Source organism: Salmo trutta, chromosome 15 (genome assembly GCF_901001165.1).
Source record: "Salmo trutta chromosome 15, fSalTru1.1, whole genome shotgun sequence".
Taxonomy (NCBI): domain Eukaryota; kingdom Metazoa; phylum Chordata; class Actinopteri; order Salmoniformes; family Salmonidae; genus Salmo; species Salmo trutta.
Window position 1 is genome coordinate 57,349,997 of NC_042971.1, and position 26,856 is coordinate 57,376,852.

General features: G+C 43.4%; 1 protein-coding gene across 3 annotated transcripts in view; it reads left to right on the top strand.

Moving 5' to 3' along the window:
• Positions 1 to 1,931: 1,931 nt before the first annotated feature.
• LOC115149432 (tyrosine-protein kinase JAK2) overlaps positions 1,932 to 26,856 on the top strand; it is an 81,777-nt gene continuing 56,852 nt past the window's right edge. Inside the window, exon 1 of one of the 3 annotated variants that reach the window (XM_029692277.1) lies at positions 1,932 to 2,196. In XM_029692277.1, coding sequence (XP_029548137.1) covers positions 2,106 to 2,196 — 91 coding nt within the window. In that variant the 5' untranslated portion in view covers positions 1,932 to 2,105. Of the gene's footprint in view, positions 2,219 to 26,856 lie in introns of all 3 variants that reach the window. The other 2 variants (XM_029692279.1, XM_029692278.1) reach the window with 2 other exon arrangements.

The following is a 26,856-nucleotide window of genomic DNA, read 5'->3' on the forward strand; positions in this document are numbered from 1 at the left end:
CATTATTATTGCGAGGGCACTGAATAACCGGCAATTACGCCAGTTGCTGGAGGAATACCAGACAGAATTGATATTTCACAATGAGGTGAGATGGCTGTCTTGTGACAGAGATTTGGTAAGATTTCTCTCTCTCCTCCCTCAATTCCGTGAATTTGTTGCAAGCAAGGGGAGAGAGGAGCCAGAGCTGGATAATCCACAGTGGATATTAAAGCTGTCTGTTTTAACTGACATCACCTGCCACCCGAGCACAGTGAATCTCCAGCTCCAAGGGAAAGCTAAAACTCTAGGAAAAATGCTGCATTTGGTCACAGTATTTCAAAATTAAATCACCACACTGCTCATACCTGACAGTTAGTTTCCAAAAACTTAGCGCAGTCACCACATCCATCCCAGACATACAGCAACATTTCAGCTATGATGCTTTTGTGTGTGTGTTGGATGAGTTGAAGTTGGAGTTTGAGTCCAAATTCAAGGATATCATGGAGTACAAGGAGTTTTTTTAACTTCAGAGAACCTCTTTCATGTGCCAGTGTTATCTCTGACCGCAGCCATCACAGCCCACTGTCCTGACCGTGCTGGAATAGAGAGTGAGATAGTGGAGCTGCAGGCAAATGACACATTGCAAGGTGAACTAAGGTGTTACCCATTTCTTGAGCCCTGTGTCAGATACAGTGTATCCACTTCTGAAGCAGTGTGTACCAAAAGGGGACAATTTTTTTGTCAGCACTTATTCACGTGAAGCAACATTTTTAACAATGAACATTGTGAAACAAAAACAGAGAAACAGACTGACCAATGCACACCTGGATTGCCTCACAAGGATAGCAACAACAGAATATACATTTAGAATGAATTGAGTCAAGGAGCAGAAGGGACATTTTCGCTCACCCAACTACTGAGGTAACCCTTAATATCAATCAAATCTAATTTATTTATAAAGCGCATTTACATCTGTCACAAAGTGCTATATAGAAAACCAGCCTAAAACCCCAAACAGCAAGCAATGCAGAAGCACGGTGGCTAGGAAAAACTCCCTAGAAAGGCAGGAACCTAGGAAGAAACCTCGAGAGGAACCAGGCTCTGAGGTGTGGCCAGTCCTCTTCTGGCTGTGCCGGGTGGAGATTATAACAGTACATGGCCAAGATGTTCAAATGTTTATAGATGACCAGCAGGGTCAAATAATAATCACAGTGGTTGTAGAGGGTGCAACAGGTCAGCATCTCAGGAGTAAATGTCAGTTGGCTTTTCATTGCCGAGCATTCAGAGTTAGAAACAGCAGGTGTGGTAGAGAGAGAGAGAAGGGACAAGGTAGCATGTCCATTGAACAGGTCAGGGTTCCAGAACCGCAGGCAGAACAGTTGAAACTGGACCAGCAGCACGTCTTGGTGGACTGGGGACAGCAAGGAGTCATCAGGCCAGGTAGTCCTGAGGCATGGTCCCAGGGCTCAGGTCCTCCAGGAGGGGAGGGAGAGAATTAGAGGGAGCATATTTAAATTCACACAGGACACTGGATAAGACGGGAGAAATAATCCAGATATAACAGACTGACCATAGCCCCTGACACAAACTATTACATGTGATGTAGCCTATTTGATGTGTGTATGTATATATTTTTGATGTGCTGTACGTCAAATCAATTGCATGTGCTTGATATTTGCTCTCAATTGATAATACTGGAAGAAAAAGTACAACAAATTAAAGATATGTGCAGCCCTCTGAAGGATTCTCTCAACCCAAAGTGGCACCCTTACAACAAAATAGTAACACTGCACTAGCTAGTCATTACACATAACAAGTTTCCACTCAACAGTCCAGCAGTCTGAGCTGAAGCTACACATATCGCACCCTACCGTCTCCCTCTCTCCACAACAGTTTTCCAATGAAGTTTCCAATGAAGTGTGCACTGACATTTCCACTAAAAATCGTCCTCTCCTCCTCTGAACCGTCGTCACTTCCGGTTCTCGTTGCACGAGCAGTTCGAGTCTTCCAATGATCACTCTATTGCGGCATTGCCTTGTCAGTTAGTTGAATATTACAATCGAGGTATAGACACGTATAACGCCTTACTGGCTTTTAATGAATGTGACACAAAGGAGCCGAAATGAATGGTGAAACACGCGGACTGTAACCTTAGCGGTCTTGATTTCTGCAAAACTCCTGTCATTCGGAACAGCGACAACCACGACATTCAAAACGGTAACTGTTAGGCAACATTCACGTAAGTAACTGTACAGCTGCTGTCTATCGCTTATCCGTTAGCTAGATAAATTAGCTGACCAGCAAGCTAGTTTAGTCCTCTTCACTTGCTACAGAAAGAGAACTGTACAGCAGGGTGGTTAGCATTAGCAAGTGTTTTCAGTACATTTCTTATTAAGGAATTTCAAGTAATAAAAGGGGATTTTATTTTCTATTTCCTTCAGTGATTCACTGTGACAGTTAGTCTCAGGGCATGAACTGCATACAAGCACAAAGTGCCTCCTACACACACAGAGTTTCCAAACACATCCCGATACTTCTGGGGAAACGCGTCGCGAAACTGACAGACACTGGCTGGGTTTCCCAAAAGTATCGTTGTACTTAGATCATCCATTGAAACTAGAGACGATCTTAGTACTAAGATGCTTTTGGGAAACCCAGCCCAGGGGTGTATTCATTACTGAAACCTTTTTAAGAACCAAACGAAACGAAACGAAGAGTCACCTCACTGAGGTATAATAAGAACTGGAGAATGTTTCCAAGATGTCCAACCATTGTTAAAGGTAATCTACTCAGGTTTGCATACGCGGATTCACGGACAGTCTATATCTGAGATGCATTCGGAAAGTATTCATACCCCTTGACTTTTTCCACGTTATGTTACAGCCTTATTCTAAAATGTATTAAATCATTTTTCTCCAATCTACACACCCACATTGACAAAGCTAAAACAGTTTTAGATTTTTTTGCAAATGTATTTTTTTTAAAAGTATCACATTTACATAAGTATTCAGACCCTTTACTCAGTACTTTGTTGAAGCGCCTTTGGCAGTGATTACAGCATTGAGTCTTCTTTGACCCTACAAGCTTGGCACACCTGTATTTGGGAAGCTTCTCCCATTCTTCTCTGCAGATCCTCTCAAGCTCTGTCAGGTTGGATGGGGAGCATCGCTGCACAGCTATTTTCAGGTCTCTCCAGAGATTTTCGATCCGGTTCAAGTCCAGGCTGTGGCTGGGCCATAGAAGGACATTGAGACTTGTCCCGAAGCCACTCCTGCGTTGTCTTGGCTGTGTGCTTAGGGTCGTTGTCCTGTTGAAAGGTGAACCTTCGCCCCAGTCTGAGGTGCTGAGCGCAGGTTTTCATCAAGGAGCTCTCAGTACTTTGTTCTGTTCATCTTTCCCTTGATCCTGACTAGTCTCCCAGTCCCTGCTGCTGAAAAATATCCCCACAGCATGACGCTGCCAACACCATGCTTCACCATAGGGATGGTGCCAGGTTTCCTCCAGACATGATGCTTGGCATTCAGGCCAAATAGTTAAAAAGTGGTATCATCAGGCCAAATAATCTTGTCTCTCATGGTCTGAGAGTCTTTAGGTGCCTTTTGGCAAAATCCAAGTGGGCTGTTGTGCCTTTTACTGAGGAGTGGCTTCCGTCTGGCCACACTACCATAAAAGCCTGATTGGTGGAGTTCTGCAGAGATGGTTGTCCTTCTGGAAGGTTCTCCCATCTCCAGAGGAACTCTGGAGCTCTGTCAGAGTGACTATCGGGTTCTTGGTCACCTCCCTGACCATGGCCCTTCTCCCCCGATTGCTCAGTTTGGCCGGCCAGCTCTAGGAAGAGTCTTGGTGGTTCCAAACATCTTCCATTTAAGATTGATGGAGGCCACTGTGTTCTTGGGGACGGACCTTCAATGCTGCAGAAATGTCCTCAGATCTGTGCCTCGACACAATCCTGCCTCAGAGCTCTACAGACAATTCCTTTGACCTCATGACTTGGTTTTTGCTCCGACATGCACTGTCAACTGTGGGACCTAATATAGACAGATGTGTGCCTTTCCAAGTCATGTCCAATCAATTGAATTTACCACAGGTGGACTCCAATCAAGTTGTAGAAACATCTCAAGGATGATCAATGGAAACAGGATGCACCTGAGCTCAATTTTTAGTCTTATAGCAAAGGGTCTGAATACTTATGTAAATAAGGTATTTCTGTTTTTTATTTTTAAAACATTTGCAAACATTTCTAAAAACCTGTTTTTCCGCTTTTGTCATTATCGGGTATTGTGTGTAGATTGATGAGGAAACAAATTAATTATATACATTTTTGAATAAGGTTGTAACGTGTCCTGTCTGGAGCATGAAGTCAAGAGCTCTGCTGGCTGGCTACTGAGTAGCAACCTAGAGGTGCCAAAAGCCCTGAGCCTGGTTTCCTAAAAGCATCTTAAATATACGCTATGCAGAACCGCCATTTACTAAAATTCCAGTAGTCTGCCTAATTTCTGATTATGTGACAAAACAAGCAATTTTAGTGTAGAGAATCATTGTATCATCTAAACCGCTGCGACATCTTTTCCATAACCCCAAATAATGTGTTTTCAGCTGTTTAAAGCTGGTGTACATAACCGAAGTAAAATAAATAAAATTAAACTTAAGAACAGGAAGCATAGGACAGATCTACCTCTTCTAAGACTTGCGTTTAATGAGCTGGACATACAGTACCAGTCAAAAGTTTGAACACCAACTCATTCCAGGGTTTTTCTTTATTTTTACTATTTTCTACATTGTAGAATAATAGTGACGATATCAAAACTATGAAATAACACATGGAATCATGTAGAAACCAAAAAAGTGTTAAACAAATCAAAATATATTTTATTTTAGATTCTTTAAAGTAACTACCCATTGCCTTGATGACGCTTTGTACACTCTTGGCATTCTCTCAACCAGCTTCACCTGGAATGCTTTTCCAACAGTCTTGAAGGAGTTTCCACATATGCTGAGCACTTGTTGGCTGCTTTTTTTTCAGTCTGCGGTCCAACTCATTCCAAACAATTTCAATTGGGTTGAGGTCGGGTGATTGTGGAGGACAGGTCATCTGATGCAGGACTCCATCACTCTCCTTCTTAGTCAAATAGCCCTTACACAGCTTGGAGGTGTGTTTTGGGTCATTGTCCTGTTGAAAAACAAATGATAGGGCCTCCCGAGTAGCAGTGGTCTAAGGCACTGCATCGCTGTGCCACTAGAGATTCTGGGTTTGAGTCCAGGTTCTTTCGCAGCTGGCCGTGACCGGGACACCCATGGGGCGGCGCACATTTGGCCTATTGCGCACTAGCGACTCCTGTGGTAGGCCGGGTGCAGTGCACGCTGACACAGTCGCCAGGTGTACGGTGTTTCATCCGACACATTGGTGCGGCTGGCTTCCGGGTTAAGTGGGCATTGTGTCAAGAAGCAGTTGGGTTGTGTTTTGGAGGACTCCCGGCTCTCGACCTTAGCTTCTCCAGAGTCCGTACGGGAGTTGCAGCGATGAGACAAGACTGTAACTACCAATTGGATATCACCAACTTGGGGAGAAAAATTATTCTAAATAAATCACTGACAGTGTTACCAGCAAAGCACCTTCACACCACCTCCTCCATGCTTCACGGTGGGAACCACACATGCGGAGATCATCCGTTCACCTACTCTGTGTCTCATTAAGATATGGCGGTTGGAACCAAAAATCTCAAATTTGGGCTCCTCAGCACAAAGGATAGATTTTCACTGGTCTAAAGTAATTGCTCAGGTTTGTTGGCCTAAGCAAGTCTCTTCTTCTTATTGGTGTCCTTTAGTAGTGGTTTCTTTGCAGCAATTCGACCATGAAGGCCTGATTCACACAGTCTCCTCTGAACAGTTGATGGTGAGATGTGTCTGTTACTTGAACTCTGTGAAGCATTTATTTGGGCTGCAATTTCTGAGGCTGGTAACTCTAATGAACTTATCCTCTACAGCAGAGGTTACTCTGTGTCTTCCTTTCCTGTGGCGGTCTTCATGAGAGCCAGTTTCATCATAGAGCTTGATGGTATTTGGTATTTTATTACGAACCCCATTAGATTTTGCAACAGCAGCAGGGGTCCTGGGGTCCACACAGAACACGAAACAATAGAAAAGAACAGCTCAAGGACAGAACTACATACATTTAAAAAGGCACACAGCCTACATATCAACGCATACACACTAGAGGTCGACCGATTATGATTTTTCAACGCCGATACCGATTATTGGAGGACCAAAAACATGTTCAATTTGGTTTAAATAATGCAAAGACAAAGTGTTGGAGAAGAAAGTAAAAGTGCAATATGTGCCATGTAAAAAAGCTAACATTTAAGTTCCTTGCTCAGAAAATGAGAATATATGAAATCTGGTGGTTCCTTTTTAACATGAGTCTTCAATATTCCCAGGTAAGAAGTTTTAGGTTGTAGTTATTATAGGACTATTTCTCTCTATACGATTTGTATTTCATATACCTTTGACTATTAGATGTTCTTATAGGCACTTTGGTATTGCCAGTGTAACAGTATAGCTTCCGTCCCTCTCCTCGCTCCTACCTGGGCTCGAGCCCGGAACACATCGACAACAGCCACCCTCGAAGCAGCGTTATCCATGCAGAGCAAGGGGAACAACTACTCCAAGTCTCAGAGCGAGTGACGTTTGAAACGCTATTAGCGTGCACCCGCTAACTAGCTAGCCATTTCACATCGGTTACACCAGCCTAATCTTGGGAGTTGACAGGCTTGAAGTCATAAACAGCGCAATGCATTGTGAAGAGCTGCTGGCAAAACGCACAAAAGTGCTGTTTGAATGAATGCTTACGAGCCTGCTGGTGCCTACCTCCACTCAGTCAGACTGCTCTATCAAATCATAGACTTAATTATAATATAATAAACACACAGAAATACGAGCCTTAGGTCATTAATATGGTCGAATCCGGAAACTATCATCTCGAAAACAAAAAGTTTTTTTCTTTAAGTGAAATACGGAACTGGTCCGTATTTTATCTAACGGGTGGCATCCCTATGTCTAAATATTCCTGTTACATTGCACAACCTTCAATGGTATGTCATAATTACGTAAAATTCTGGCAAATTAGTTCGCAACGAGCCAGGCAATGAACGCAAGAGCAGTGACACAATTTCATGTTAGCAGGCAATATTAACTAAATATGCAGGTTTAAAAATATATACTTGTGTATTGATTTTAAAGAAAGGCATTGATGTCTATGGTTAGGTACATTGGTGCAACGACAGTGCTTTTTTTGCAAATGCGCTTGTTAAATCATCACCCGTTTGTCGAAGTAGGCTATGATTCAATGATAAATTAACAGGCACCGCATCGATTATATGCAACGCAGGACAAGCTAGATAACAACTACACATAGCTGATGATATTACTAGTTTAACTAGTGATTATTTTAAGATTAATTGTTTTTTATAAGGAGTTTAATGCTAGCTAGCAACTTACCTTGGCTCTGTGCTGCACTCGTGTAACAAGTGGTCAGCCTGCCACGCAGTCTCCTCGTGGAGTGCAATGTCATCGGCCATAATCGGTGTCCAAAAATGCCAATTACCGATAGTTATGAACACTTAAAATCGGCCCTAATTAATCGGCCATGCCGGTCGACCTCTAATACACACAAACTATCTAGGTCAAATAGGGGAGAGGCGCTGTGCCGTGAGGTGTTGCTTTATCTGTTTGTTGAAACCAGGTTTGCTGTTTATTTGAGCAATATGAGATGGAACAGAGTTCCATGCAATACCGGCTCTATATAATACTGTACGTTTCCTTGCATTTTTTTTCTGGATTTGGGGACTGTGAAAAGACCCCTGGTGACGTCTGTGTGTGTGTGTGTGTGTCAGAGCTGTGTGTAAGTTGACTATGCAAAAATTTGGGATTTTCAACATATTAATGTTTCTTATAAAAATAAGTGATGCAGTCAGTCTCTCCTCAATTCTTACCCAAGAGAAACTGGCATGCATAGTATTTGCATCAGCCCTCTGATGAAGAGCAAGATGTGCCGCTCTGTTCTGGGCCAGCTGCAGCTTAACTCGCTCTTTCCTTGCTTTTTGAAGTGTGGTGTCAAAAAAAGCAGATCATCTCTATATTACGAACAGACCCTCTTCCCTTCTTTACATCCATTGAATCTATATGTTTTGACCATGACAGTTTACAATCTAAGGTAACACCAAGTAATTTAGTCTCCTCAACTTGTTCAACAGCCACACCATTCATTACCAGATTCAGCTGAGGTCTAGAACTTAGGGAATGATTTGTACCAAATACAATGCTCTTAGTTTTAGAGATGTTCAGGACCAGTTTATTACTGGCCACCCATTCCAAAACAGACCGGAAATCTTTGTTAAGGGTTTCAGTGACTTCATTAGTTGTGGTTGCTGATACGTGTATGGCTGAATCATCATCAGCATGCATGGACACACATGCTTTGTTTAATGCCAATGGCAGGTCATTGGCAAAAGAGTAGAGGACCTATAGAACTGCTTTGCAGTACACCACACTTCACCTAGAAAAGCTTCCATTAAAAGAAAACCCTTTAAGTTCTATTAGAAAGATATCTCTGAATCCACGCTATGGCAGAGGTTGGTTGAACAGCCAAAACACAAGTTTTTTTCAACAACAGGTTATGGTCAATAATATCAAAGGCTGTACTGAAGTCTAACAGTACAGCTCCCACAATCCTCTTATCAAAATCTTTCAACCAATCATCAGTCGTTTGTGTCAGTGCAGTACATGTTGAGTGCCCTTATCTATAAGCATGCTGAATGTCTGTTGTTAATTTTACATTTCTCAATTTGCAGTAAGTCAGCCAGTCAAATGTGCAGCCAGACTTATTAGCCACTCCTTACGCCTCATCTCTTTCAACCATAGTTTTTCAATTCCTCATCAATCGAAGGAGCCTTAACAGTTCTAACAGTCAGTTTCTATGCAGGTGGAAGAAGCAATTTCATAAATTCATCAAAACATTTATTTTTACTGCTCTAATTATTTTGGTAACCAGTTTATAATAGCCATACCCATGACTCCGCGTTTTGTCATACTCATGGTATACTGTGTGTTATACCACGGCTTTCCCCCAATCAGCATTCAATGCTCGACCCACCCAGTTTATAAATATGTATATACTGTATATCACACCTTTTCTATGTGAATTTGGTCAGGTCACCAAAGAAGTTACATATTGTAGTTTTAAGGCTATGTTCATTGTTGGCATCATTAAATGGCTGAGCTGCTTCCCAAAACCATTGTTACTAAAGTTGCTCTTGAAAACACTCGTTATTTAATGACCAACTCAGACCACTCCTAGAACAGCTAAGTATGTCGTTAAATGCCCCCCCCCGCGTCACTTATCACAATCTCCACTAAACACAAAATCAAGATGTTTATCTGTTTTTCTGTGACCGCTGATAGCTTCAGAATGACTGTGACAGTGACTACAAATACAGTTGCCCATTTATTTGCTTAATTAACAAGTGACGGGTATAAAGACACTTCCAATGAAAACCGAGATTACTGTGTTAAAAGATAAATACAGTATAGACTACAAAGACCTTTATATTTTAATTATATTAAAATCAATTTCATGTTAATTCAACTGAGTTTTATTTAGCTATTTGTACGCTACTCTGACATTTTTGCCTCGACATAGCCTATTTCATGATGTTTAACGTGCACAATGATGTGGCAAATCTTGATTTAGTACATTTACATTTATATCATTTAGCAGACGCTCTCATCCAGAGCGACTTACAAATTGGTGCATTCACCTTATGATATCATATGATAGTACATTATTATAGGGTAAGCATTAGAATAAGCCGCCTCAATATTTGTAGCCGTACGTGATATCTCTCTAGGAGCTGATCCGTCGTCATTATTGTGGAATAATTCTAATGTTAAGGTAAGATTGGAAAGGGAGAATGCTGATCTGAGAGCAGTGCTTCCTTTCTTTCGATCCTATCAACCGCTAGGTGCCTCAACGATGCACCTAGCGACTGTTGTCTCTGCATGGTATTTTGGGAAACGCATGTTACATCTTCGGCCGTTGTAGGAAAGATGCATCGTTAAAACACTCCTAAGCCTAAGTTCCATTGCTATCGGAAAACTGTGCCCTGGTCTGCCCTAGAAAGCCTATGTAAATTACGATTGCCAGAACGGCCCCTTGAAGTATCTAATATATATATATATATATATATATATATATATATATATATATTTGGCCTTACTGCTATTAGCCCATACAAACACACTGAATAACAGATAAACTACAGAGAGTCCCCAAAAAATCTAAAGGAAGTTTGTTCTGAAGTGTCTGTTCTATATCTGAGCGATATAAGAAAGATCAGGAAACACCATTTTTTTAGGACATGTATTTAACCAGTTATTTTTGTCACTTAACAGTCTCCATATACAGTACCAGTCAAAAGTTTGGACACCTACTCATTCCAGGGTTTTTCTTCTATTTTTACTATTATCTATATGGAAGAATAATAGTGAAGACATCAAAACTATGAAATAACACATATGGATTCATGTAGTAACCAAAAAAGTGTTAAACAAATCAAAATATATTTTATGTTCCAGATTCTTCAAAGTAGCCACCCTTTGGCTTGATGACAGCTTTCCACACTCTTGACATTCTCTCAACCAGCTTCATGAGCTTCACCTAGAATGCATTTCAATTAACAGGTGTGTCTTGTTAAAAGTACATTTAAAAAAAATGTCTTTCCTTAATGCGTTTAAGCCAATCAGTTGTTGTGACAAGGTAGAGGTGGTTTACAGACGATTGCCCTATTTGGTAAAAGACCAAGTCCATTATGGCAAGAACAGCTCAAATCAGCAAATAAAAACGACAGTCCATCATTACTTTAACCTCTACGGGCCACGGGGGCAGTATTGAGAATTTTGAAAAAAATATGTGGCAATTTTTAACTGCCTCCTACACCAACTCAGAAGCTAGGATATGCATATTATTAACACATTCGGATAGAAAACACTCTGAATTTTCTAAAACAGTTTGAATGGTGTCTGTAAGTATAACAAAACTCATATTGCAGGCAAAAACCTGTGAAAAATAGATTAAAAAAAATGAGAATTTTGTGACTGTACTATTTAGTGTCATTGTTTTAAAGATACCACAGTGAGAAAGGATTCAGTTCGCAACTCCTACTGCTTCCACTAGATGTCAACGATCTTTAGAAAGTTGTTGGAAGCATCTGTGATGAATACAGACCGAATAAGAAAGCTTACAAGTTGACACGTCATCACTTCATTTTTTGCGCCTGCGCATGAATCTGAGAAGAGTGCCTTTGTCATTATCGTTTATTCTAGACACTTGATAGGTTGTGTGAAAATATTACTGATGTTTACTGATGTTTCACGTTAAAAATGGACCAAAAGATTAATGATGAACAACGTTTGACATGTTTAAACAAACGTAAATAGATTATTTACTAGGTTTTCTTTAGCTTTTTGACGTGACTTTACACTGCCCACCTCATTTTGTGGGAGCCTACTGAACGCTAACTATTTGGACATAAATTATGAACTTTGTCAAAAGAAACCACATTTGTTCTGGACCTGGGATCTCTGGCAGCGCCTTCTGATGGAGATAATCAAAGGTAAGGGGATATTTAGAATGTTATTATCGATATTAGATGATGCTAATGCTAACGGTATAGCTTAGCTTAGCTTAGCATATAGCTTATTGTTGTTAGCATAGTACCCAGTTTATGCAAAATGTGATTTCCCAGTAAAGTTATTTTGAGATCTGGCCATTCGGTAGCAATTACGAGATGATAATATATTATTCTTTGAATGACAATATTATAATTTACCAATGTTTTCGAATAGTAATTCCGTGATTTGTAATGCTGGATTCACTGGGTGCATTCGAGCCGAAAAAAATTCTGAATTTCACCGCGACTGTAAATGCTGTTTTTGGATATAAATATGAACTTGATGGAACTAAAAATGCATGTATTGTATAACATAATGTCCTATGAGTGTCATCTGATGCAGATTGTCAAAGGTAAGTGCATAATTCTAGCTAGTTTTCTGTCTGTTGATGCCCTTCTTTGAATTGGCTAAACATTACACGCAGCTATTGTCAATGTACTCTCCTCACATAACCTAACTTTATGCATTCTCCGTAATGCCTCTGAAAATCGGACAGCGTGGTTAGATTTAGGAGATATATCTTTCAAATGGAGGAAAATAGTTGATTATTTGATTTTTTGAAATGATTACTCTTGCAGTTTTGAATTCCCCGCCATGGTCACATGACAATGAATCCCAATACCGGGATAAGATCGGGATAAGATCCTCAACAGGTTAAGATATGAAGGTCAGTCAATTAGGAAAATGTCAAGAACTGCAGTCGCAAAAACCATCAAGCGCTATGATGAAACTGGCTCTCATGAGGACCAGGAAAGGAAGACACAGAGTTACCTCTGCTGTAGAGGATAAGTTCATTAGAGTTACCAGCCTCAGAAATTGCAGCCAAAATAAATGCTTCACACAGTTCAAGTAACAGACACATCTCAACATCAACTGTTCAGAGGAGACTGTGTGAATCAGGCCTTGGTCAAATTGCTGTAAAGAAACCACTACTAAAGGACACCAATAAGAAGAAGAGACTTGCTTGAGCCAAGAAACACGAGCAATGGACATTAGACCCGTGGAAATTTGTTCTTTGGTCTGATTTTTGGTTCCAACCGCCGTGTCTTTGTGAGACACAGTGTGGGTGAATGGATGATTTCCGCATTTGTGGTTCCCACCGTGAAGCATGGAGGAGGTGTTATGATGTGGGGGTGCTTTGCTGGTGACACTGTCTGTGATTTATTTAGAATTTGTTTTTGAGATGATAGTTTCCGGATTCGACCATATTACTGATTCGACCATATTAATGACCTAAGGCTCGTATTTCTGTGTGTTTATTATATTATAATTAAGTCTATGATTTGATAGAGCAGTCTGACTGAGCGGTGGTAGGCACCAGCAGGCTCATAAGCATTCATTCAAACAGCACTTTTGTGCGTTTTGCCAGCAGCTCTTCGCAATGCATTGCGCTGTTTATGACTTCAAGCCTGTCAATTCCAAGATTAGGCTGGTGTAACCGATGTGAAATGGCTAGCTAGTTAGCGGGTGTGCGCTAATAGCGTTTCAAACGTCACTCGCTCTGAGACTTGGGAGTGGTTGTTCCCCTTGCTCTGCATGGGTAACGCTGCTTCGAGGGTGGCTGTTGTCGATGTGTTCCTGGTTCGAGCCCAGGTAGGAGCGAGGAGAGGGACGGAAGCTATACTGTTACACTGGCAATACTAAAGTGCCTATAAGAACATCCAATAGTCAAAGGTATATGAAATAGAAATCGTATAGAGAGAAATAGTCCTATAATTCCTATAATAACTACAACCTAAAACTTCTTACCTGGGAATATTAAAGACTCATGTTAAAAGGAACCACCAGCTTTCATATGTTCATGTTCTGAGCAAGGAACTTAAACGTTAGCTTTCTTACATGGCACATAATGCACTTTTACTTTCTTCTCCAACACTTTGTTTTTGCATTATTTAAACCAAATTGAACATGTTTCATTATTTATTTGAGGCTAAATTTATTTTATTGATGTATTATATTAAGTTTAAATAAGTGTTCATTCAGTATTGTTGTAATTGTCATTATTTCAAATAAATAAAAAAGATATCGGCCGATTTAATCAGTAGCGGCTTTTTTGGCCCTCCAATAATCGGTATCGGCGTTGAAAAATCATAATCGGTCGACCTCTAGTAATGATCATGCTGTTTAATCAGCTTCTTAATATGCCACACCAGTCAGGTGGATGGATTATCTTGGCAAAGGAGAAATGCTCACTAACATGGATGTAAACAATTTGTTTACAACGTTTGAGAGAAGTAAGCTCTTCATGTGTATGGGAAAAATTTGGTGATATTTTATTTCAGCTCATGAAACACGGGACCAACACTTTACATGTTCCCTTTATATTTTTGTTCAGTGTATTTGCAGCTTTCAGTTTCTATGCAAATATGATGATCAAGTGTCCACTCATTGGTCACTTCTCCCCTATACAGCACACAATACATCAAGTTGAGTGCCAGTCCTTCGTTTCTCTCTCACAGGACGTCTGATTGGCTTTGTTGGCTTGCGTCAGCCAGCATAGAGGACCCACAGTATTTGTTGGATGAAACAAACTGGTTTAGCTGTGTGAGAGGATTATTCCAGGTAGCAGACCTGACAACCACAGGTCAAGTCGGAGCTGCTGTCTCTCCTGCATGGCAGAAGTAGCATAATCAGTACAAGTCTCAAAGCCCCTTATCCCACATCCCTTGCCTGAAAACTAACATGCTGTCAATGTTCCTCTGCCATAATGCAGCATTATGGGGCTTCCCCTCACCTTTCCCCTATAGCTTCCTGTGTATAGTATTGTGTCCACAAATTCAAATATTGACCTCCAAGCCATTTCCACTGCGTTTTTTTTCTTCAGTCTTCCCCTCTACTCATGGACTAGTGGGTTCAATTCATTATCAGGTAGAACAGAACCAGCACTAGACTGGATGTCTTAGGGTAAGATCTGAATACCCCTGGCTGGTATGGTAACTATACCCAACCACCCCTCAACCTAACCATGGAACATTCTGTCAATGTTTCTCTGCCATAATGCCTTGTGATTGACCTGATTGTGGAGTTGGTAGGGGGCCTTGCTTGTTGCTACCACCTCACCACTACAGCAGCCTGTGAACAAGGGTGTTTGAGCAGCTTCCTCGTTGTCGTGCGCTGCCTGTCATCTTTACACAAGCTTTGCGTCTTTACAACATCCTGCTCATGAATTCCGTGTCCAGTGGTAGAACTCTTGTGTGAATATGCCTCGGATGCAGTGCATTTTGACGTTAGGTCGGTGACAGGACCGAGGACGGGAGCATTTGTGAGAGTTGTAGACCCATTAGAGAAGATGTAGCAAGCCATGTGACATCAAGGCAGGGCAGGCTACAGGACATAGTCTGGCTGCAGTGATAGTGGTTGACCCCAGTTTCCCCCAAAGCTCTGATAAGCCTGGAACAAGTAGGCTAACTCTCTCTGCCTGCAGGCCGATAACAGCAAAACACCATTGACAAACTAGGAGTACGTACATAGTTGTGTGTGTGTGTGTGTGTGTGTGTGTGATCTAAACAAGTGAGGGGGGGTTCTGTGTCGTGGTTTAGAGGATTTATCAGGGAGAACCCCATGTAGCATGTTTTTATTGTTTCACCAAAACTGTGGAAGAACACTGAGCTAGCCTAATTGACATTAGCATGGAGACTGTGGAAGGAACACTGAGCTAGCCTAATTGACATTAGCATGGAGACTGTGGAAGAACACTGAGCTAGCCTAATTGACATTAGCATGGAGACTGTGGAAGGAACACTGAGCTAGCCTAATTGACATTAGCATGGAGACTGTGGTAGGAACACTGAGCTAGCCTAATTGACATTAGCATGGAGACTGTGGAAGGAACACTGAGCTAGCCTAATTGACATTAGCATGGAGACTGTGGTAGGAACACTGAGCTAGCCTAATTGACATTAGCATGGAGACTGTGGAAGGAACACTGAGCTAGCCTAATTGACATTAGCATGGAGACTGTGGAAGGAACACTGAGCTAGCCTAATTGACATTAGCATGGAGACTGTGGAAGGAACACTGAGCTAGCCTAATTGACATTAGCATGGAGACTGTGGAAGGAACACTGAGCTAGCCTAATTGACATTAGCATGGAGACTGTGGTAGGAACACTGAGCTAGCCTAATTGACATTAGCATGGAGACTGTGGAAGGAACACTGAGCTAGCCTAATTGACATTAGCATGGAGACTGTGGTAGGAACACTGAGCTAGCCTAATTGACATTAGCATGGAGACTGTGGTAGGAACACTGAGCTAGCCTAATTGACATTGGCATGGCTGTGCCCCAAATGTCACCCTATTCCCAATAGGGCTCTTGTCAAAAAGTTGTGCACTATATAGGGGATAGGGTGCCATTTGGGAGATACCCTTTGATTAACTCCACCCACCTTTAGGAGTTCAAACTGCTGTAGAACTAGATTTTAGACTAGCTCAGCTGATGACTATGAGACTGAACAACAGCTGTGTGAAGTGGTGTCAGTTCACTTTTCAATTTTGCTTAACATAGAGGAAGGACATGTTCAGCTTTTTCTGGGCTACTGGAGTTCTAATAGAGGTAGTGTCAAAGTGCTGCGTAAATAGTCACACTAAGGTTAAAGCAGTATGTTTACATGCCAACCTACTGTTATGTTCGTCTTTTTTCTTTTTTCTTTCTCCTGTCGTCGTCGGTCTGCAGGGACACCACAGTGTAGAAGTGAAGCACAATAACAAGCTGTGGTGTGACGCAGAGGGCCTGAAACATGTTAATGTGGACCTGGTTTAGCCTGAGCCTGGTTTGCTGCTGGTTAATGTGGACCTGGTTTAGCCTGAACCTGGTTTGCTGCTGGTTAATGTGGACCTGGTTTAGCCTGAACCTGGTTTGCTGCTGGTTAATGTGGACCTGGTTTAGCCTGAACCTGGTTTGCTGCTGGTTAATGTGGACCTGGTTTAGCCTGAACCTGGTTTGCTGCTGGTTAATGTGGACCTGGTTTAGCCTGAACCTGGTTTGCTGCTGGTTAATGTGGACCTGGTTTAGCCTGAACCTGGTTTGCTGCTGGTTAATGTGGACCTAGTTTAGCCTGAACCTGGTTTGCTGCTGGTTAATGTGGACCTGGTTTAGCCTGAACCTGGTTTGCTGCTGGTTAATGTGGACCTGGTTTAGCCTGAACCTGGTTTGCTGCTGGTTAATGTGGACCTGGTTTAGCCTGAACCTGGTTTGCTGCTGGTTAATGTGGACCTGGTTTAGCCTGAACCTGGTTTGCTGCTGGTTAATGTGGACCTGGTTTAGCCTGAACCTGGTTTGCTGCTGGTTAATGTGGACCTGGTTTAGCCTGAACCTGGTTTGCTGCTGGTTAATGTGGACCTGGTTTAGCCTGTGCGTGGTTTGCTGCTGGTTATTAATGTGGACCATAATGTGGTAGTCTTCCCTGTGGCTCAGTTGGTAGAGCATGGTGTTTGCAACGCCAGGGTTGTGGGTTCAATTCCCACGGGGGACCAGTACAACAACAAACAAAAAAAATGTATGCACTCACTACTGTAAGTCTCTCTGGATAAGAGCGTCTGCTAAATGACTAAAATGTAATGTAGTCATCATCTTTACAGAAGAAGTCAGTGTAGCCTAGTTTCACTGCACCAATTAAAATATGTATCACTAGCCTTAATCTGTCAAAGTTGCATATCATGGAAACCCTTGAATACTTTCTGAATTATATATATATTTTATAGGAGTGCCAATAGCTGGGTTGGAGGCAAGGAAGCTAACGTGAAGACTGGCAGTTAGGTTTACAACACTACACACACTGGGCTGCAGTAGCACTGCCACATTTCCCAAGTTGCCTACCTCTCCTCTGTGTGCTGAGATTTGTTTGACCTAGGATACGGCATGTGTTGACAGCAGTAAAACCATTTAGGCCTACTTATTCAAACCATATGACCTCATCTCATGTATAGGATGTTTACCCTTGGACATTGTGTCAGTGCACACACAGGTAGCAAGGTAGACTGAAAGTGTACTGTAGGCTTACAGCATGCTAAGATCAGATATGAGCAGATCATTTTCTGCTATAGCATAGCCTATGTCATTCATACATTAGTCCTATACATGAATTGCACACAGTCTGTTGAGTTAGATCAGCATTTCAGATGTGCTTCTCTATCGGTTCATTCATCAAGTTTATTTCCGGTAATTTCAGATCCGTCAAATCATTAGTCTGGCCACACAACGGTACACCAACACAGGCTGAAGTTTTGTGGGCCAGTTTGAGAATGGAAGTTTTGGGTCTATAGGGCTAGGTCTTCTTTGAGAAAGACAATTGATCTAAAGTGTTTGAAACCAGGGGTTGTGTATCAAGCGTCTCAGAGTAGGAGTGCTGATCTAGAATGCTTCCTGTACTGTAGGTAAGAGGCCCTTTTTTTGTAAGAGGTTTGGCAGCAATGTTTGTGATATGTGTGGTAATGTCTCTTATGGGCGATTTACCACGGTAATAGTGACCCTGAGACTGATTTTTCACTTGAAAATGCGAAGTTTGGTAACAGAATGACGGTTTGTGCTGTTTGTGCCGTCATTCGCTTACCAAACTTTGTATCCGCACTGTTCTTCAAGGAAATGTGTTCTGGTAAAATGTTCTGTGAAAATTGTACAAAAGTAGTCCTTGTGCATGGAGTTGTTTGGTTTGTTTAACTTTATCATTGGTTTTTGTTTGACATGCATTTTTAAAGTGCGTACTACTGTGCTCCGAGCACAGGAGGGTCGGAGGATGAGTCCTAATCAAAGTATGCGAAACGGAGCACGGAGGGACACTTCTCTGACGCGTAATCCTTTTGTACAAGTTTTGAAGAATGCATAGATGCAAGCTTCAATGGAAATCAATGGCGGACATTATTTGAGCTGAAGCAAGAGAAAATAAACTCTGGCTTTGGAATGAAATGTTACCCATTCACATAACATATTTTGCCTGACTACTATATTTTATCTTGATAAGTTAATAAATACGTACTGTGTTAATTTTGGCAGGTTTACCTGTCTACCCACTGTAGTGTGCAATGATCGCAAGCCCATAGTACACGTGGTCCCGTGTGGCTCAGTTGGTAGAGCATGGTGTTTGCAACGCCAGGGTTGTGGGTTCTATTCCCACGGGGGACCAGTACGAAAAAAAAAAGACAAAAAATGAAATGTATGCATTCACTACTGTAAGTCGCTCTGGATAAGAGCGTCTGCTAAATGACTAAAATGTAAAATGTAAATAGTATTTCAATTGGGCGAACTGGCTAGCTAATATTGTTAGCTAGCTAGATGGCCACAAAGAATTGGTAGCTAGCTAGCGACGAACGAAGAATTGACATCTACCTTGTTAAACATTTCGTTTAAGGTCATTTCTGCCTGTTTAAACTATCTAGTTATTACGATTCACATATAGCTAGCAGATAATTATGAAGTAAAACGTTTGCTTTGTGTATATCTTGTTTGGTCTCTATTGTTGTCATTGTCCTGACTGGAAGAAGGTTTAGAAAAGGAGAAGGTGCAGCGTGAGGTAATACAGTAGGGGGAGGTGCTGCTCAGCGTGAGGTAATACAGTAGGGGGAGTGCTGCTCAGCGTGAGGTAATACAGTAGAGGGGGTGCTGCTCAGCGTGAGGTAATACAGTAGGGGGAGTGCTGCTCAGCGTGAGGTAATACAGTAGGGGGAGTGCCGCTCAGCGTGAGGTAATACAGTAGGGGGAGTGCTGCTCAGCGTGAGGTAATACAGTAGGGGGAGTGCTGCTCAGCGTGAGGTAATACAGTAGGGGGAGTGCTGCTCAGCGTGAGGTAATACAGTAGGGGGAGTGCCGCTCAGCGTGAGGTAATACAGTAGGGGGAGTGCTGCTCGGCGTGAGGTAATACAGTAGGGAGAGTGCTGCTCAGCGTGAGGTAATACAGTAGGGGGAGTGCTGCTCAGCGTGAGGTAATACAGTAGGGGGAGTGCTGCTCAGCGTGAGGTAATACAGTAGGGGGAGTGCTGCTCAGCGTGAGGTAATACAGTAGGGGGAGTGCTGCTCAGCGTGAGGTAATACAGTAGGGGGGGGTGCTGCTCAGTGTGAGGTAATACAGTAGGGGGAGTGCTGCTCAGCGTGAGGTAATACAGTAGGGGGAGTGCTGCTCAGCGTGAGGTAATACAGTAGGGGGAGGTGCTGCTCAGCGTGAGGTAATACAGTAGGGGAGTGCTGCTCAGCGTGAGGTAATACAGTAGGGGGAGTGCCGCTCAGCGTGAGGTAATACAGTAGGGGGAGTGCTGCTCAGCGTGAGGTAATACAGTAGGGGGAGTGCTGCTCAGCGTGAGGTAATACAGTAGGGGGAGTGCTGCTCAGCGTGAGGTAATACAGTAGGGGGAGTGCTGCTCAGCGTGAGGTAATACAGTAGGGGGGGGTGCTGCTCAGTGTGAGGTAATACAGTAGGGGGAGTGCTGCTCAGCGTGAGGTAATACAGTAGGGGGAGTGCTGCTCAGCGTGAGGTAATACAGTAGGGGGAGTGCTGCTCAGCGTGAGGTAATACAGTAGGGGGAGTGCCGCTCAGCGTGAGGTAATACAGTAGGGGGAGTGCCGCTCAGCGTGAGGTAATACAGTAGGGGGAGTGCTGCTCAGCGTGAGGTAATACAGTAGGGGGAGTGCTGCTCAGCGTGAGGTAATACAGTAGGGGGAGTGCTGCTCAGCGTGAGGTAATACAGTAGGGGGAGTGCTGCTCAGCGTGAGGTAATACAGTAGGGGGAGTGCTGCTAAGCGTGAGGTAATACAGTAGGGGGAGTGCTGCTCAGCGTGAGGTAATACAGTAGGGGGGGGGTGCTGCTCAGTGTGAGGTAATACAGTAGGGGGAGTGCTGCTCAGCGTGAGGTAATACAGTAGGGGGAGTGCTGCTCAGCGTGAGGTAATACAGTAGGGGGAGTGCTGCTCAGCGTGAGGTAATACAGTAGGGGGAGGTGCTGCTCAGCGTGAGGTAATACAGTAGGGGAGTGCCGCTCAGCGTGAGGTAATACAGTAGGGGGAGTGCCGCTCAGCGTGAGGTAATACAGTAGGGGGAGTGCCGCTCAGCGTGAGGTAATACAGTAGGGGGAGTGCCGCTCAGCGTGAGGTAATACAGTAGGGGGAGTGCTGCTCAGCGTGAGGTAATACAGTAGGGGGAGTGCTGCTCAGCGTGAGGTAATACAGTAGGGGGAGTGCTGCTCAGCGTGAGGTAATACAGTAGGGGGAGTGAGGTAATACAGTAGGGGGAGTGCTGCTCAGCGTGAGGTAATGCAGTAGGGGGAGTGCTGCTCAGCGTGAGGTAATACAGTAGGGGGGGTGCTGCTCAGCGTGAGGTAATACAGTAGGGGGGGTGCTGCTCAGCGTGAGGTAATACAGTAGGGGGAGTGCTGCTCAGAGTGAGGTAATACAGTAGGGGGGGTGCTGCTCAGCGTGAGGTAATACAGTAGGGGGAGTGCTGCTCAGTGTTAAGCAATACAGTAGGGGGGGTGCTGCTCAGAGTGAGGTAATACAGTAGGGGGAGTGCTGCTCAGCGTGAGGTAATACAGTAGGGGGAGTGCTGCTCAGCGTAGGGTAATACAGTAGGGGGAGGTGCTGCTCAGCGTGAGGTAATACAGTAGGGGGAGTGCTGCTCAGCGTGAGGTAATACAGTAGGGGGAGTGCTGCTCAGCGTGAGGTAATACAGTAAGGGGAGTGCTGCTCAGCGTGAGGTAATACAGTAAGGGGAGTGCTGCTCAGCGTGAGGTAATACAGTAGGGGGGGTGCTGCTCAGCGTGAGGTAATACAGTAGGGGGGGTGCTGCTCAGCGTGAGGTAATACAGTAGGGGGAGTGCTGCTCAGCGTGAGGTAATACAGTAGGGGGAGTGCTGCTCAGCGTGAGGTAATACAGTAGGGGGAGTGCTGCTCAGCGTGAGGTAATACAGTAGGGGGAGGTGCTGCTCAGCGTGAGGTAATACAGTAGGGGGAGTGCTGCTCAGCGTGAGGTAATACAGTAGGGGGAGTGCTGCTCAGCGTGAGGTAATACAGTAGGGGGAGTGCTGCTCAGCGTGAGGTAATACAGTAGGGGGGAGTGCTGCTCAGCGTGAGGTAATACAGTAGGGGGAGTGCTGCTCAGCGTGAGGTAATACAGTAGGGGGGTGCTGCTCAGCGTGAGGTAATACAGTAGGGGGGGTGCTGCTCAGCGTGAGGTAATACAGTAGGGGGAGTGCTGCTCAGCGTGAGGTAATACAGTAGGGGGAGTGTTGCTCAGCGTGAGGTAATACAGTAGGGGGAGTGCTGCTCAGCGTGAGGTAATACAGTAGGGGGAGGTGCTGCTCAGCGTGAGGTAATACAGTAGGGGGAGTGCTGCTCAGCGTGAGGTAATACAGTAGGGGGAGTGCTGCTCAGCGTGAGGTAATACAGTAGGGGGAGTGCTGCTCAGCGTGAGGTAATACAGTAAGGGGAGTGCTGCTCAGCGTGAGGTAATACAGTAGGGGGAGTGCTGCTCAGCGTGAGGTAATACAGTAGGGGGAGTGCTTATCAAATGGAATGTTTTATACGTTCTCCACACTCTCGTCCTCACAAGAACGTAATCAAGAGAAAGTGGTCGGAGAATGCACTCGGAGCATAAGAGTGTACAGTAGTATGCATATTGAGAAACACGCTCGGTGTCGATCTGTTAATGTGGAATTGCCCTGTATAACTTACTGTATTTATTTAAGTACAACATATAACCTACTGTATGTATACTCACCTTTGTTTCCATGTCATACCTGGTTACGATGGGGGTAGACATCTATCTGTTGTGTAAAGGGAGCAATTTGCACATTTCTTTACGGTTGCAGTGACCAGTTAGATGTTTCATGTGGTCGAACAAAGATTATACAAAAATACAATTTTAAGATCCTGTAATTACACCAACAATTATGATAACCATAATGTATAATAACCATACTTTTATAATAAGATGTATTGATAAACAGTGATACAAAAGCAATCCAAGAGAGAGAGAGGAGATGAGGCAGAGTATATGATGCAAGTCTACCGTTTGACATGATTATACTGTCCCTCTGGTGCTGTTACTCATACTATTTCCCAGTACTTTTCTATCCTTCAGCTTCAGGCTGACAACAGCTTACCTATGAATCATCAGGTTTCAATCTGAGGTAGGTGGTGGTCACTGACTCAGCAAAGCTGAGCAGCATCAATCTTGCTACCTGCAGATAATTGTTTGCTTCACTACGTGGCATCTAGAAGTCATCGAGCAAATTCCGATGAGATGCCACTACAATAAAGAATGCAAAAAGTACACCCTAATTAGGATACATTTTAGTTTCTAGAACATTCCCTGGACTGTTTTTCCCCCAAAAATGTTTTATTCAGATCTCTATCATATCTCTGCCTGAGGTTGTTTGCTCTTGCTCATGTCGATGTTGTAGGATAGACATAATGTGCTTCCCTGGCTGGCTATCACAGATTAGGCCTAATTCCAGACGGATGCTGATGATAAATGGACTTGTCAGGCCATCCCAGCAGTACTGTCTGAGCTCTGCCAGGCGAGGCCAGCTCACATGGGCCTGTCCCCGTATTGTTCTGTACGAATCCTAGCTAGCCACCCTCAAATCAGGCCTGTCGCTGAACAAAGACTTCAGAACAAGACCCTTAGCTCCAGACATATTGTAGTTTGCCATCCCAAGAGTAGCACTGTCAGCTTAGATGTGATTACTGTACCCTCCCCTGCATTTAACATATTCATTGTAGCAGGAAGACGAATGGACGACTCTTTCTGGTTTTGATTGGCCTTAATGTGGTATAGACGCCCGCCTATACCACAGACGGACACCAAAGTACAATGACACATTTTTACTGGAATGTTGGTATGATGACTTGTTCCTCATACATGCTAGTATTTTGACCCCCCCCTCTCTCTTTTACACTGCTGTCTGTTGTTATCATCTATGCATAGTCACTTTAATAACTCCACCTCCATTCTATACCTCAACTAACTCATTGACTCTGTACCGCTACCCCCCTGTATATAGTTTTGCTATTGTTATTTTACTGCTGCTCTTTAATTACTTGTTACTTTTATTTCTTATTCATATTTTTTTAACTGCATTGTTGGTTATGGGCTTGTGAGTAAGTATTTCACTGTAAGGTGAAATGTTGTATTCGGTGCATGTGACTAATAAAATTGTGTTTGATTTAATCTAATGCTTTCAGAACACCCTGGACATGAGTCAACTTTGACCTTTTGTTTTCAGAACATCACCCATCTCTAGCTGCTAACTCTGATTGAGGAATTAACTCGTTTTCCATTCAATACTTTATCGATTGAACTGTCAACAGTCTGCAGGCCTAGCACTTGCATAGACAGTGATTCACATCCCTATCAACAAGGCAGGTCCTACAAGCCCTAGTTTTGTCGCACCTTGACTACTGTTCAGTCGTGTGGTCAGGTGCCACAAAAAAGGACTTAGGAAAATTGCAATTGGCTCAGAATACGGCAGCACAGCTGGCCCTTGGATGTACACAGAGAGCTAGTATTAATAATATGCATGTCAATCTCTCCTGGCTGAAAGCGGAGGAGAGATTGACTTCATCACTACTTTTATTTATGAGAGGTATTGACATGTTGAATGCACTGAGCTGACTGTCTAAACTACTGGCACACAGCTCGGACACCCATGCATACCCCACAAGACATGCCACCAGAGGACTCTTCACAGTCCCCAAGTCCAGAACAGACTATGGGAGGCACACAGTACTACATAGAGCCATGACTACATGGAACTCTATTCCACATCAAGTAACTGATGCAAGCAGTAAAATTAGATTTAAAAAACAGATTAAAAAAACACCTCATGGAACAGCGGGGACTGTGAAGCAACACAAACATTGGCACACATACACGATAACATACACACCATACATACACATGGATTTATTTCTGTAGATATGTGGTAGTGGTGGAGTACGGGCCTGAGGTCACACAGTGTGTTGTGAAATATGTGAATGTATTGTAATGTTTTAAAATTGTATAAACTGCCTTAATTTTGCTGGACCCCAGGAAGCGTAGCTGCTGCCAAGGCAGCAGCTAATGGGGATCTGTAATAAATACAAATATTGACATTGCAGGGATTTTGACATCATTGTAATCTTTGTGGGCGAAGTCCAAACATTGAGAGAATTTCAATAATTTGTGATGGACTAACACTTTCCAGTGTAAACGTAAGACTAAAACCAGATAGAAAGTATGTAGAAAAAGATAATGGACCTATAAAAACAGTGCCTTCGGAAGTATTCAGACCCCTTGACTTTGTCCACATTTTGTTAGGTTTAAACATATTCAAAAAAAAAAAAAAAAATTTAAATGTTTTTTTATCCCTCATCAATCTATACACAATACCCTATAATAGAGGTCGACCGATTTATGAATTTTCAACACCGATGCCGATTATTTGGAGACCCAAAAAAGCCAATACCGATTAATCGGCCAATTTTTTTTTTTGTTGTTGTAATAATCAAATCAAATTTATTTATATAGCCCTTCTTACATCAGCTGATATATCAAAGTGCTGTACAGAAACCCAGCCTAAAACCCCAAACAGCAAGCAATGCAGGTGTAGAAGCACGGTGGCTAGGAAAAACTCCCTAGAAAGGCCAAAACCTAGGAAGAAACCTAGAGAGGAACCAGGCTATGAGGGGTGGCCAGTCCTCTTCTGGCTGTGCCGGGTGGAGATTATAACAGCACATGGCCAAGATGTTCAAATGTTCATAAATGACCAGCATGGTCAAATAATAATAATCATAGTAGTTGTCGAGGGTGCAACAAGTCAGTAACACAAGAGTGTCAGTTGGCTTTTTAATAGCCGATCTTTGAGAGTATCTCTACCGCTCCTGCTGTCTCTAGAGAGTTGAAAACAGCAGGTCTGGGACAGGTAGCACGTCCGGTGAACAGGTCAGGGTTCCAGCAGGTCTGGGACAGCAGGTCTGGGACAGGTAGCATGTCCGGTGAACAGGTCAGGGTTCCATAGCTGCAGGCAGAACAGTTGGAACTGGAGCAGCAGCACGGCCAGGTGAACTGGGGACAGCAAGGAGTCATCAAGCCAGGTAGTCCTGAGGCATGGTCCTAGGGCTCAGGTCCTCCGAGAGAGAGAAAGAAAGAGAGAGAGAGAATTAGAGAGAGCATATTTAAATTCACACAGGACACCGGAAAATACACGAGAAATACTCCAGATGTGACAGACTGACCCTAGCCCCCCGACACATAAACTACTGCAGCATAAATACTGGAGGCTGAGACAGCAGGGGTCTGGAGACACTGTGGCCCCATCCGATGAAACCCCCGGACAGGGCCAAACAGGTAGGATATAACCCCACCCACTTTGCCAAAGCACAGCCCCCACACCACTGGAGGGATGTCTCCAACCACCAACATACCATCCCGGGACAAGGCCGAGTATAGCCCACAAACATCTCCGCCACGGCACAGCCCAAGGGGGGGCGCCAACCCAGACAGGAAGACCACGTCAGTGACTCAACCCACTCAAGTGACGCACCCTTCCCGGGGACGGCATGGAAGAACACCAGTAAGCCAGTTACTCAAGACAACACCAGTGAGCCAGTGACTCAATGACAATTACAACAATACTGAATGAACACTTATTTTAACTTAATATAATACATCAATAAAATCAATTTAGCCTCAAATAAATAATGAAACATGTTCAATTTGGTTTAAATAATGCAAAACAAAGTGTTGGAGAAGAAAGTAAAAGTGCAATATGTGCCATGTAAGAAAGCTAACGTTTAAGTTCCTTGCTCAGAACATGACTACATATGAAAGCTAGTGGTTCCTTTTTAACATGAGTCTTCAATATTCCCAGGTAAGAAGTTTTAGGTTGTAGTTATTCTAGGAATTATAGGACTATTTCTCTCTATACGATTTGTATTTCATATACCTTTGACTATTGGATGTTCTTATAGGCACTTTAGTATTGCCAGTGTAACAGTATAGCTTCCGTCCCTCTCCTCGCTCCTACCTGGGCTCGAACCAGGAACACATCGACAACAGCCACCCTCGAAGCAGCGTTACCCATGCAGAGCAAGGGAAACAACCACTCCCAAGTCTCAGAGCGAGTGACATTTGAAACGCTATTAGCGTGCACCCGGCTAACTAGCTAGCCATTTCACATCGGTTACACCA